This window comes from Thamnophis sirtalis, unplaced genomic scaffold (genome assembly GCF_051295495.1).
Source record: "Thamnophis sirtalis isolate CommonGarterSnake01/CBP01778 unplaced genomic scaffold, rThaSir2_p1.2 scaffold_4, whole genome shotgun sequence".
In the NCBI taxonomy this organism is placed as follows: domain Eukaryota; kingdom Metazoa; phylum Chordata; class Lepidosauria; order Squamata; family Natricidae; genus Thamnophis; species Thamnophis sirtalis.
In genome coordinates, this window is record NW_028261384.1 from 37768119 (window position 1) to 37780292 (window position 12174).

General features: G+C 34.9%; 1 protein-coding gene across 4 annotated transcripts in view; it reads right to left on the reverse strand.

Annotated features, from left to right (window-relative positions):
* Window positions 1–1920: 1920 nt before the first annotated feature.
* SNX13 (sorting nexin 13) overlaps window positions 1921–12174 on the reverse strand; it is a 108004-nt gene continuing 97750 nt past the window's right edge. For all 4 annotated transcript variants that reach the window (XM_014076354.2, XM_014076341.2, XM_014076348.2 and 1 more), the window contains 4 exons: window positions 9637–9782; window positions 6822–6890; window positions 5647–5759; window positions 1921–5372 (listed from right to left, as the gene is read on the reverse strand). In XM_014076354.2, coding sequence (XP_013931829.1) covers window positions 5125–5372; window positions 5647–5759; window positions 6822–6890; window positions 9637–9782 — 576 coding nt within the window. In that variant the 3' untranslated portion in view covers window positions 1921–5124. The remainder of the gene's footprint in view (window positions 5373–5646; window positions 5760–6821; window positions 6891–9636; window positions 9783–12174) is intronic.

Genomic DNA, 12174 nt, shown 5'->3' on the forward strand with positions numbered 1-12174 from the left:
TTTTCCTGAAATCAAGAACCCAAACAAATAAAGAAACAAACAAACTAATAAACAAACAAACTAATAAACAAACAACTACAGTAGATTGAAATTTGTATTGTGTGACCTTAGTTTCTTGGAAGCCTGTTAAGCTCTAGAGTTCTGCAAAAGATAGTTGTAAAAGTCCTGCATTCTAGAGCCTAATGCATCAGATTTGTTCTTATAAACTTAATTAATTTCAATAAATAACTGGATAACTATATTTTAATTGCTATTTCAAGTTTATTTTAAAATAAGCATTTTAGCACACGGGGGGTGTTAACAAAAAGTGACAGAGTTTTAAAAGAAATCCTTAGATAATAATCAACCCTTGATTCTAAGTGATATGTCATTTTCTTGGCAACTCTATATCGAAATTGGCTAACATGGCAATTGTACTAAAAGAATGGGAATTGTACCAAAGCAAGAGAATATTTGTAGTTCAGGGTTTTTGGAGGCAAAAATATATGAAAAAAGGTTGCAGAAATTGGGTATGGCTAGTCTAGTGAAAAGGACGACTAGGGATGACATGATAACAGTATTCCATGATAACAGCCCCCCCCCAAAAAGGGGACAATTATTTTCCAAAGTACCAGAAGGCTGGACAAGCAACAATAGATGGAAACTAATCAAGGAGAGGAGCAACCTGGAATTAAGGAGAAACGTCCTAGCAGTGAGGACAATTAATAAGTGGAACAGTTTGCCTTCGAAAGCTGTAGGAGCTTTATCGATGAAGGCAAACACCTATTTGAAATGGTATAGGCTCTCCTGCTTGAGCAGGGGGGCTGGTGTAGAAGATGTCCAAGGTCCCTTCCAGCTATATTCTGATTGATTGATTGAAATAACTCTTTATTGTTTGTTCTAAGATGAATCTGAAATAGCTGGAGGGTTTATAGATACCAAGCAGAGCAAGAGTCCCAGTACTCAAACCACAGCTGTGAAAAACAAAGTTTAAGAGGAAAAAACAGCTAAAGGATCTTTGTTTGCCCTAATACATTTCTACCACTATTTATAGTAAGTGTAATTGAACTACAGGTCCACAAATGTGCTCTACATGGGGCTGCCCTTGAAGAGCATCCAGCGACTTCAGCTAGTCCAAAATGCAGCCGCGCGAGTGATTGTGGGCGCACCACGGTTCGCCCACATAACACCGATCCTCCGTGAGCTGCGCTGGCTACCTGTTGGTCTCCGGGTGCACTTCAAGGTCCTTCTTACCATCTATAAAGTGCTCCATGGTAGTGGATCTGGCTATTTGAGAGACCGCCTTCTGCCGATTACCTCCCTCCGTCCCATCAGATCACATAGAGTAGGCCTCCTCCGAATTCCATCCGCCAGTCAGTGCCGACTGGCGACTACGCGGAGGAGAGCCTTCTCAGTTGCAGCTCCGACGCTATGGAACAATCTCCCCGTGGAGATCCGCACCCTCACCACCATCCAGGCCTTCCGCATAGCCCTCAAGATCTGGCTATCCCGTCAGGCCTGGGGATAAGACTTTACTCTCGCCCCTCCCGAATGTTGAATGAATGTTGGGTTTTTTATTGTTAATTATTTTTATTCACATTTTCTTTTTGTGTTTTGTCCTGCACTCCCCTCCCTTTTTATTGTAAGCCGCCCTGAGTCCCCTCAGGGAAAAGGGCGGCCTATAAATGCTTAATAAAATGAAATGAAATGAAAATGAAACATAAGCTTGTGTATGTTTGTTCTAAATAACTATCATACTTAGTACATTTGCCAAAATAAATGATTTCTAAATATAGCTAAATCACAATTTGTTCTTTTAGCAGGAATCAAAATCCATTATTAGGACACAGAATTTAACTGTTAATATTAGAAATACATTGTTGTTACCTCATAGATTGTACATTTTTTACACAAGGCAAATAAATGGGTCAAATGCAAATATTTCTTGTTAATGCTTTATTAGTGTACTTTTTTTCCAAGCTCCTTCGTTGGACAAAACATAAAGGAAACTCCAAATAAAAATTTAGAGTTTTCAGCTGTTCAGAACAAAAGAGAATATGGCATTCCATTTACCCATTTTTTTCTTTAAAGAAAAGCATATTGATAGAACCATTAGGCACGCAGTTGACACATACTATACAATTTTATGCACATGTCACTTATATATCTTCTACATGTTGATGTGCTCTTTAGATTTTGCTCCTTGCAAAGTAAGAACTATGCTTTTTTGAGCATAGAAAAGATTTTCAAGGAGTGACAAACCAGACTTTTAAAACAAGTCGTTAGATAAGCCAACACAGCAGCAATAACTGAATATTATACATTGTTAATATAGTTTACCCTTGATCTCAAAACCTTAAAAATGTTTTTTTACAATTATTCAAATACACATGCATTACATGAAAATATTGCACTAAAGTTGGAATTGAGAGTGGAGTTCATATTTTATTTTTTAAAATTATTACACTTTCTGGCAGCATTAAAATTGTTTAATCGTAGCAATACCAGAGGCAGAAGCTTGAGGATGAACTATATGAATATTCAACCTTACTATCCATTCTCTTAAATTAAGGCTAAATGCATTTGTTGGACAATGGCACATTTATTTTTAGAGGCTAGTCATAGCATTCTCAGGCTGGGATCTGTGTGACTAATTATCTGCAGCAATAACGTAAATTCTGTGGATGCGCTAAAGGGTATAAAATGATGGGCTACAGTTCATGTAATGTCAATGGATCACATGTGAGTTAATTATAATCATTTATTAGGGCAATGTATATAACATGCTAACTCCCTGTAGGCTCATTTTGAAATTAAATACAGATGACAAAACACTATGGTATAGTAACTATTAACATAAAAGACATATTATGTTTCCTTAATGCAATGGTTTATTGGCTACGAAATAAATTTCTAAAGTTAACTACTGAGAATAATCCTAAAACCTACAGATGATATTCATGGATAAGAGATACATTCTATTTTACTGACTGAGATTTGTCCATTTGTATTTTAGATCTGAGAAAATCTACAAGAATTATTTCAAGTTCAAGTAAGAAATCGAAGGATAGTTCTAATTTGTCTCTCATTGGGCTTCCTTTGTCTGATGGTTTATGTAGATTCTGGTTGCCCACTCTTTAAAAATCAACTGCCTGGAATACAAGGACATTTAGAGGTCAAATATACCTGTTGAGAGGATGAAAGTTTACACTGCAGGGGTAATTCAAAGGATCCAATATTCCTTCAGTTAAAATGCAAAGAACACCAGAATGCTAGGACCATGGACTGGGGTCCTATTTTTCTATGTAAAATAATTTTTTTTTAATAGAAACATTTATATATCTAAATCTCATTATTATTTGTACAGCCAAACTATTTTTAACTTTTCATTAAGAAATGGGAAAAAGAAAAAAAAAATCAAAAACCAGAAATTTATTAAAGGTCAACAGTTATCTATATTTAGAAGCATGGGGCATGATAGACAGGAAATGATATTTCATGTATTTTATTTTAAACTATCCTGGTACCACTAAAAGATACTTACACATATAGTATATAGATCTGTAATGATATATTTTTTAAAAGCCACAATTGCGATTTAGCACATGCTTCTTATAATGAACATAATGAAATTTTTAATAATTTTTAATAATTTTAATTTTTCATTTCTGTAAGCCGCCCGGAGTCCTTCGGGATTGGGCGGCCTAGAAATTCAATAAATGAAATGAAATTAAATGAAACATGTAAAAACTTGAAGCAATGCTGCTCACTTTTCATTTATTTTGAAGCTGCAGATTATTTTCTCCTGAATGTAAATAGTAACTTCAGTTACAAGATCTTTGCAAATACAATAGTATTTACACTCAAAAGTCAAACATTTCTTCAAAAGAAATCATGTTAATGAACCATATATTTTTAATGAAAAGGTTCAATATAAGAATAGTATATTAATAGTACATATTGTAGTTTGGCTATTCTTAGGGATTTAAAAATCTTTTTAAATAGACTACATAATATATTATTTTGAAATTGAAACAAATAAACTGTACTTTTTGGTGGTGTCAGGGATTCTTGAAGAAAAATAAGGAAACAAAAATGTAAATTCAAGTCCAAACGATTATTACTTCATTCATAATTAGACATTATGCTGGAAATAAAGAAAACAGATAGGACATTCCATGTAGAAAATATTTTTTAAAATTTATATTATGCAAAACATTAAAAGCAAGTCTGTAAGACTTTCACATCAGTAACAATAATCAGTAACAATTCATTTTAGTGTTTTACCAGCTGAGGTGAATGTATCAGAGTGATTTCTTTAAGGTCAAATAGGATTATTATTTTTTAAAAAGAAGATCCTAATGTCAAGAACATAGTACTTTTCTTTGCTTCTTTCCCAATCTCCCAGATTACTAACAAAGAAATAAATGTACTAACTCTTGGTTTAATTTTAAATATTGTTTTGAGCCTTTTCATTTAAAAGTTATATGTACCCCTGAAAGAAGTAATTTGAAGAATATATCAAGACCCTTAAACCTATGGTTTTTTCCCCTACCCTATTCCACTGTTTAGTAAAACTTGAACTAAGTGTTTCTTAAGTTCATAAAGGTTTTCCACATATTAAACTTAATTTGGAAAAATAATTGGAAAGCATAGATTTTTTTACAACCATTTGTCACTAGACTTCTTATCATGCTAGTCCAACTTCTGCAGAGCTAAGAGACACTCATAATACAAATCAAATCACACTTGATTCTCACATTGCACAATCTCCTAGTTCCAAGCAAAGCAGTCAAGTCCTCTATTTCCATCCTAGAAGTTGTGCTTTACTTTAATCAATGGACCCAACATAGAATTTTTTATTGTTCGCAATTACAATCTATAAGATTCGGAAGAGACAGAGATTTTCACAGCAGACTAGTAGTCTTCTCAATGTTACACAAAGATACACCAAATCATTTAAAACACATGAATCCAAATCATGATAGTGGTTGCATTAGTGATGAAAAATGAGAACCACCACAATTCTTATGTATGTATTAACGATCTAATATACGATTCTAAAAGATTGGTGTGAGAATAACAGCATGAGTTTTAAGCCCCAGAGAACATGCCCAGGTTTTGGGCAAATTACAGTAGAGAGTGTCACCTTTTCTGTAAATAAGATGATTGTGTAGATTGTAGTTTATGTTTATATACCTGCATCTGTTTTGAACGTGAATGCAATTTTTTGAAGAGATCATGGAATCCATACTCTGAAAATAAAGTTTCCAAGAAGCCTTCCAGGAAAACATATACCATTCTCTTATTTAGCTGAGTATGCTGGAACATTTCAAAGACTCGGAGAATGCCTTTTCTTGTTGTCTCAGCACCAAGGATATGCTTCAACTCATCTAGATAAACCACAAAACAAACTTCAGTAAAAGTTTTATCTTCATTTTCACATATACATTAATGGAATGAATTTCTGATTATAAATTATTAAAAATACTGTTTAAAATAGATTCTGTAAAAAGTTTAATATTACATTCAAGAAAGATTACCTTTTTAATACAAGTATTATTTCTCCACTTGTTTTATAAAACATCATTTACATGGATTTTATTTAGTTATTACATTTGATGGTATTTCCTATATCTGTTCATTAGTTTAACACATTTCACGTACCAGGCATTACTCCCAGCAGTTTTGTTTTTGCAGCAATTCGTGTTCGCATTCTGATTGAATGATCTCTGTGTGGAACAGTTTCAGCTAAAATGCCATTTGGCCAAAAGGCATCTCTAGAAAGAGACAAATCTACTTATTAAAATGACTATCATTTTAGAATTCCAATATCTGAAAATAGTGCTGTTACCAAATACATTTTGCCTGGTTTGCATGAAAAAAACCCACAGAACTTGAATGTTTTTTTTTCTTGATAAATATATGTGCATTATTAGACTAAGCTTTTGAGTGATTTACTGAATTTATAATATCTTTGGCATTACGCATATGACTGTGCTCCAACTTATAAGGTGGAGCCCAATGAAACAATATTAAGCTCAGGAATCAATAAAATCTAACTAGATGGTATATGAAAAGTTACATACACTCTCTCTTCATTTAGTGATTATATTTCTTTCCAATGATTGGTTGTTAAGTGAACACATAACTGTGTGAAAGAGACTACAAAGATCATTGGTTGTTGCCACCTTATTCAGATAAAATTCTTTCTTATGGTATCCTGTGTGTGTGAGACATTCTTTCCCCCCCACTCTCATTTTTTGCCTCCTCACAAGTAGATGAATTGATTAAACAAGCTAACTCTTCCTGATCTGCCCTTTTCAGCAGCATAGTGCTTCTCTAAAAAGCACTAACTGCAAATTAGCAAGCTCATTTTTATGACCTTAACTGATTGAACTCTCTGGCCAGCTGCTACTATTGCCTGAAATTGACCAGATATTGATCAGTTTTACACAGTTTACACAGTTTTTACACTTTTGTAGTCAAGTACCAGAAATTTAGTGATAAATGTATGCATTGATCAGAAAATGATTTTTAATTTACTGTATTCCTGAATGTTGCATTTGTGAATTTGTTAACCAAGGTAGTTACCAAATGAGGAGTAATTGTAAAGCTATTGCATTTAATCAGAAATAAAAGCTTGAATTTTTACTGCAGAGGGTTTTTACACCTTCTTTTCTTTTTGTATTATTTTACAAATCAGTTACTTTCTACAAAGTAAATCTTTTTGTAAATGGCTAATAATATGTTAAGTCTTAGTAAGCTCTGTTGAAGAAAAAAATATCTTGTAACCACTAAAATTAACTTTAAGGGAACCTGTCTTTGTTTTAAAGACCTACCTAAACCGTTTAACTGCATCTGCTACTTGTTCAGGAGATGTCATCCAATCAACATGATCAACTATTTTTCTGAAAGAAATAAAATGTCTGAATTAATAATTTTGAAATAAGTGTTTGCTTTTATATATCTGTATCCAAACTAAATTACTTGAACCTGGGTTCCATTAAAGTCACAAGAACACCTCTAAGGTCAACTACAAATGAATCCAACCTACTTCACGATAATTTTAAAAACTCCTTGTGACAAAGAATCAAAAATATAACAATAGTGAAAAAAAGAGAACAGAAGGGTATATGCTCCATTTGACAGATACATATCCTCTGTTGTAACAAATTTATTGCGGATACAATTGCTAAAGTATTTTTACATTTGGTTAATATGCTGTCTGAAAACATATTTGCACAGTATTCAGAATACCGAAAGCTCCTATGAGCTTTCTTTGTGGCTTATTAATAATATCATATAATTACTGAGAATTAGAAACAGCTAATCTTGATATTTATGATGAAACTTAATTTAATGATAATTTCACTCTCGGTTTCCCATCTAAATGCAACCAGAAGATAGGGCACAAATTGCTATTTTAGTTTTATTAAATACCGTATTTTCACGACCATAAGGCGCACCGGATTATAAGCCGCAGTATCAGTTAACGTTAATTTTTCAAACTTTTTTCATATATAAAGCGCACCGGGTTATAAGCCGCACTTTTTTTTGCAACATTTCGCCCCCCTGCCTGCATTCCGTTTCCTAGCCTGCCTGGCCACTCGTTCATTTCGTTTCCCCCCCTGCCTGCATTCCGTTTCCTAGCCTGCCTGGCCACTCGTTCATTCCGTTTCCTAGCCTGCCTGCCTGTAAGATAATAAATGACAGTAAAAACATAAAGCATAATTATTCTTTTTCTTTGCCATTCTTATATTATTATTATTCCATTTGGAAGGTTATAAGGTATAGTTTAAAATGCTTTGAAATCCCCATTCCCTCCCCACTCCAGGGGAAGGATACTATGAAATCCCCAAATCCTCCCCACTCCAGGGGAAGGATACTATGAAATCCCCATTCCCTCCCCACTCCAGGGGAAGGATACTATGAAATCCCCATTCCCTCCCCACTCCAGGGGAAGGATACTATGAAATCGGGAGGGAGAGATTTTCGATCTTTTTCCATATATAAAGCGCACCGGGTTATAAGCCGCACTGCCGGTTTTTTATCAAATTTTAGGATTTTCAGTGCGGCTTATAGTCGTGAAAATACGGTACATAAAAAAAACTGGACCATAAGCAGCAATGGAACCTCAGCTTCTATTTGTAACAAGAAAACAGAGCATCTATTTATGTATTAGTTTATTCAGAAAGATGGAGCAATAAATGTCAAGAGAGTATTCAATTACTCATGCCCTAGTTATTTGTTTTAAGAATATCATAATATAATCTATAGGGAGCTGCTCCTGAAGAAGTTTTACAAAAATTCAGCACTCAGATGGTGATTGATGAATTCTAAGGATATCCTCAATGCTTTGGGAATTGCACTGTTTGCTGTTGTTTTAAAAGTCCTTTAAAGCCCAATAGGGCTGGTCATCATTATGTGATGAATCAGCTTCTCCATATCCATCTGCATGCCCAGCAGATAAAATATTATCAACTTTCTCCAGGTCCTATCCATACAAGTATGTCATCTGATAGGCTCTTGGTAGACAGGGACATCAAAAATATTAAGCATGTTGGAGCTCCACCCTTCTGCATTGTATTGGTGTTATATATACAAAAAGTAAAGCTTGGTTATATTGCTATATTGTTTAAATCTTCCCACTGTAAATACTGCTGGTGTGAAGTATGGAGTCTGATGAAACAATTATGAAACAGGAGGATGCTCAGGCAAATTCTTCTTTCCTTTGTCTATTCTCTGCAGGCCCAGCAATATGAGAAAAGCAGTTATTCATATCATATTCATTCTCTAATTCACAATACAAGTAGTCCTCAACTTACAATCACAATTGAGCCAAGAATTTATGTTGCTAAGTGAGAAATTTGTTAAGTAAGTTTTGCTCCATTTTACAACTTGTCTCACAGCCACATCACTCGCGTCAGCCTGGATGACAAACAGCTGTTTCGGGTCGGGGTATTTCAAGATTGGCTCTCTAGCAAATAGGGCTTTCAATATTTCGAAGGCCCATTGAGACTCCCCTGTTCACTGGAGCAGTTGGCCAGGGCATGGCTTTGTTGATGTATGCTTTGTGTGGAGTAATTCAGTCAATGGCAATGCCACCCTGGCAAACGATGGAATAAACTGCCGATAAAAGTTGGCAAAGCTAAGGAAGCTTTACAGATGTCTCTGCATTTTGAGTGCCTGTCACTCCAACACAGCTCGCATTTTACCAGGATCCATCTGCATCCCGGAGCTGGAAATATGATAGCGAGTTTTGCTCTATTTTACAATTTTTCATATTTGTCAAGTGAATAGCAATAGCACTTAGAGTTATACACCGCTTAACAGTGCTTTACAACTCTCTCTAAGCAGTTTACAGCGTCAGCATATTGCCCCCAATAATATGGGACCTCATTTTACCAACCTCATAAGGAAGAAAGGCTGAGTCAACCTTGAGCCAGTGAGACCCAAACTGTCAAACTGCTGGCAGTGATCAGCAGAAGTAGCCTGCAGTACTGCATTCTAACCACTGTGCCATAACAGTTCTTCACTGTTGTGGACTACCTGTACAGCCATATTCATATAATTGATGTTTAAAAGTGGGAGCATAGATTTGTATCTTTTCCACTAATGCACAGTTTTTTAAGAATAAGGAAATGAAAAAAGTACTTATTTATTGTATATCCATGCATTGCTCTAATAAGCTGCTGAAGCAAATTTTTGATATTCCGTCGTAGCCACTGATTTCTCTCCTTCAGATCGAATATTTCATCCATGAGTAGCAGCATTATTTTAAGAGGTACATTGTCTTCTACCTAATAAAATATAATGGAGTACTCACTGTTTAAAGACAAAAGATTACTTAACTTAAACAACATTAAATTGCTGGTTTGTTAAAAATGTTTATTAATACTAGAATTCTTATGTTCAAGCAACTATATTGGATTAGATCCAGTAATATTTATTCTTTCAAGTAAAATTAATCCCTACTTGATCTAGCAGATAATGACATAAAAATGAGATAATTTTCCACATGTTTTCTTTCCAAAGATTCCTATGACACTGTAAGGCTACTGTTGTAGAATACTGTAATGAAGGAAAAATAAATGATAGCTCTTATTTTCCTGTTTAACTTTCATATAAGCTTCCCTTCTATTTATGCATGCAGAGGACCACTGGACAAGGCCTTAAGACCTACTTAATTAGAAGTACTAACAATTTTATTAGTAGGTAGACTTCACAGGCCCTTCCTTAGAATAAGCTTCAGCACAGACCCACCTAGGAAAGGTGAAATCTACCAGTTGATCTAATCTAGGAAAAGAATGGAGCAATGTAAGATTCTGAACTGTTTTCACACTCTATATTGAATGTTGTAACTTCTTATTTTGTTGCCATGGCCATGAACGTTTATTGCTTTTCAATAGAAGTTGTTATTCTTTTGCTTTTCCAATAAACCATTTTGGTCTTCTGAATCCATAAATTTTCTACCCACACAGTGCTGGAGCAAATGATATGCTCTACACTACAGTAGACACTATTTGAAAGGATCATTAGCCCTATAAAGCAGATTTTGTTAAATGGAGTGGAAGCATAAGGATTCTAAACATTTATAGATAGAAAACTTTACTGCGGTCTTTTACCAGTGTGATTCAAAATGTTTTTAAGGATTCAAAATATATCAAAATATAACTACTAATATTTAACACTAAAAATTTAAAAAGGATCCCCATTTTACACTTTTGTGAGACACATAAAAAACTTTCTAATAATTCATTACATAGTGTTACTTTTAAAAGCTATTATGTAAACAACTGTACATTTAGTAATAGTTCACCTATATTTCTACCAATATGTTTTCTGAAAAACTAATGAAATACAATACAATTTTTCAGAGTCTAAAGCGCACTGGAGTATAAGACGCACCAAGGTTTTGAAAAGGAAAAATTTAAAAAAGTAGGTAGGTAGCTAGAGAGATACAGAGGGAGAGAAATAAAGAGAAATACAGCAGGTAGGTACATAAAGGGATAGAGAGAGAGAGAGAGAAATAGAGATAGAGAGAGAAATACAGTAGGTAGGTAGGGAGAGTGTGTGTTTGGTAGGCAGGTAGAGGGATAGAGAGAGAAATAGAAAGAGATAGAGAGAGAAATACAGTAGATAGGAAGGGAGACAGCGAGTAGGTAGGTAGGTAGGTAGATAGAGGAACAGAGAGAGAAATACAGTAGATACGTAGGGAGAGAGAGAGAGAGTAGGTAGGTAGGTAGAGGGAGAGAGAGGGAGAGAAATACAGTAGATATGTAGGGAGAGAGTAGATAGGTAGAGGGATAGAGAGAGAAATACAGTAGGTAGGTAGGTAGATGTTTCCAGATTTAATTATCCGTGTGCTGGAGAAGGAAATCGGTGACTTTGTATCTGCTCGCACAGCACTTGATCAGTGTAGTTCTCATCAGTTAAAGAGCTTTCCAAAAGAAAAAAAAGTTTTTATACTCTGCAAACCTCCCAAAAAATGGCCTGTTTTTAGCGAAAATGGGCCCGTTTTTTTCATATAAAAGGCATGAATAGCCTGGGGGGGGGGAGAGCAAAAAACGGCCCATTTTTCACAAAAACGGGCCTGGTTTTTGTCAAAAAAAATGCATGCGTAGCCTTATGGAAGCTTATAGAATGCTGCTGGAGGCTGGGTGGGGTTGCAAAAAACGGCCCATTTTTTGCTTATTACTGCCCTCCCCAGCCCCCAGGAGTTCTCTGAAAGCCTTAATAAGGCTATACACCATTTGGTGAAAGGGGCGTGACTTCGGGAGGCAAAAAATGCTGTATTCGATGTATAAGAAGCACCCAAATTTTCAGCCTCTTTTTTGAGGAAAAAAGGTGTGTCTTATACTCCGAAAAATACGGTATGTTTTGAAAATAAATGAGGGAGGTAAAGAACTTCTCGGGGTATATCATGGCTTTGCAATTATCTATTGAAATTTATTACTTTTCTCATCACCTTTAAAGTTCACAGCACTGTGGCATATTGCAAATTGAAACTTCAATATCAAAATGCTTTAGAAATGTTAACTTCAGACAAATCTTTTTAGCATTCTGATGCCCCTTTACATATAATTTTTACACATCTAAAAAGCATTTTCTGAACCAATAAAATGCACAATGGATTATGAAATGCTGTAATACAAATACAATACAATAAGCACCAATCAATGTGCCCAGTAT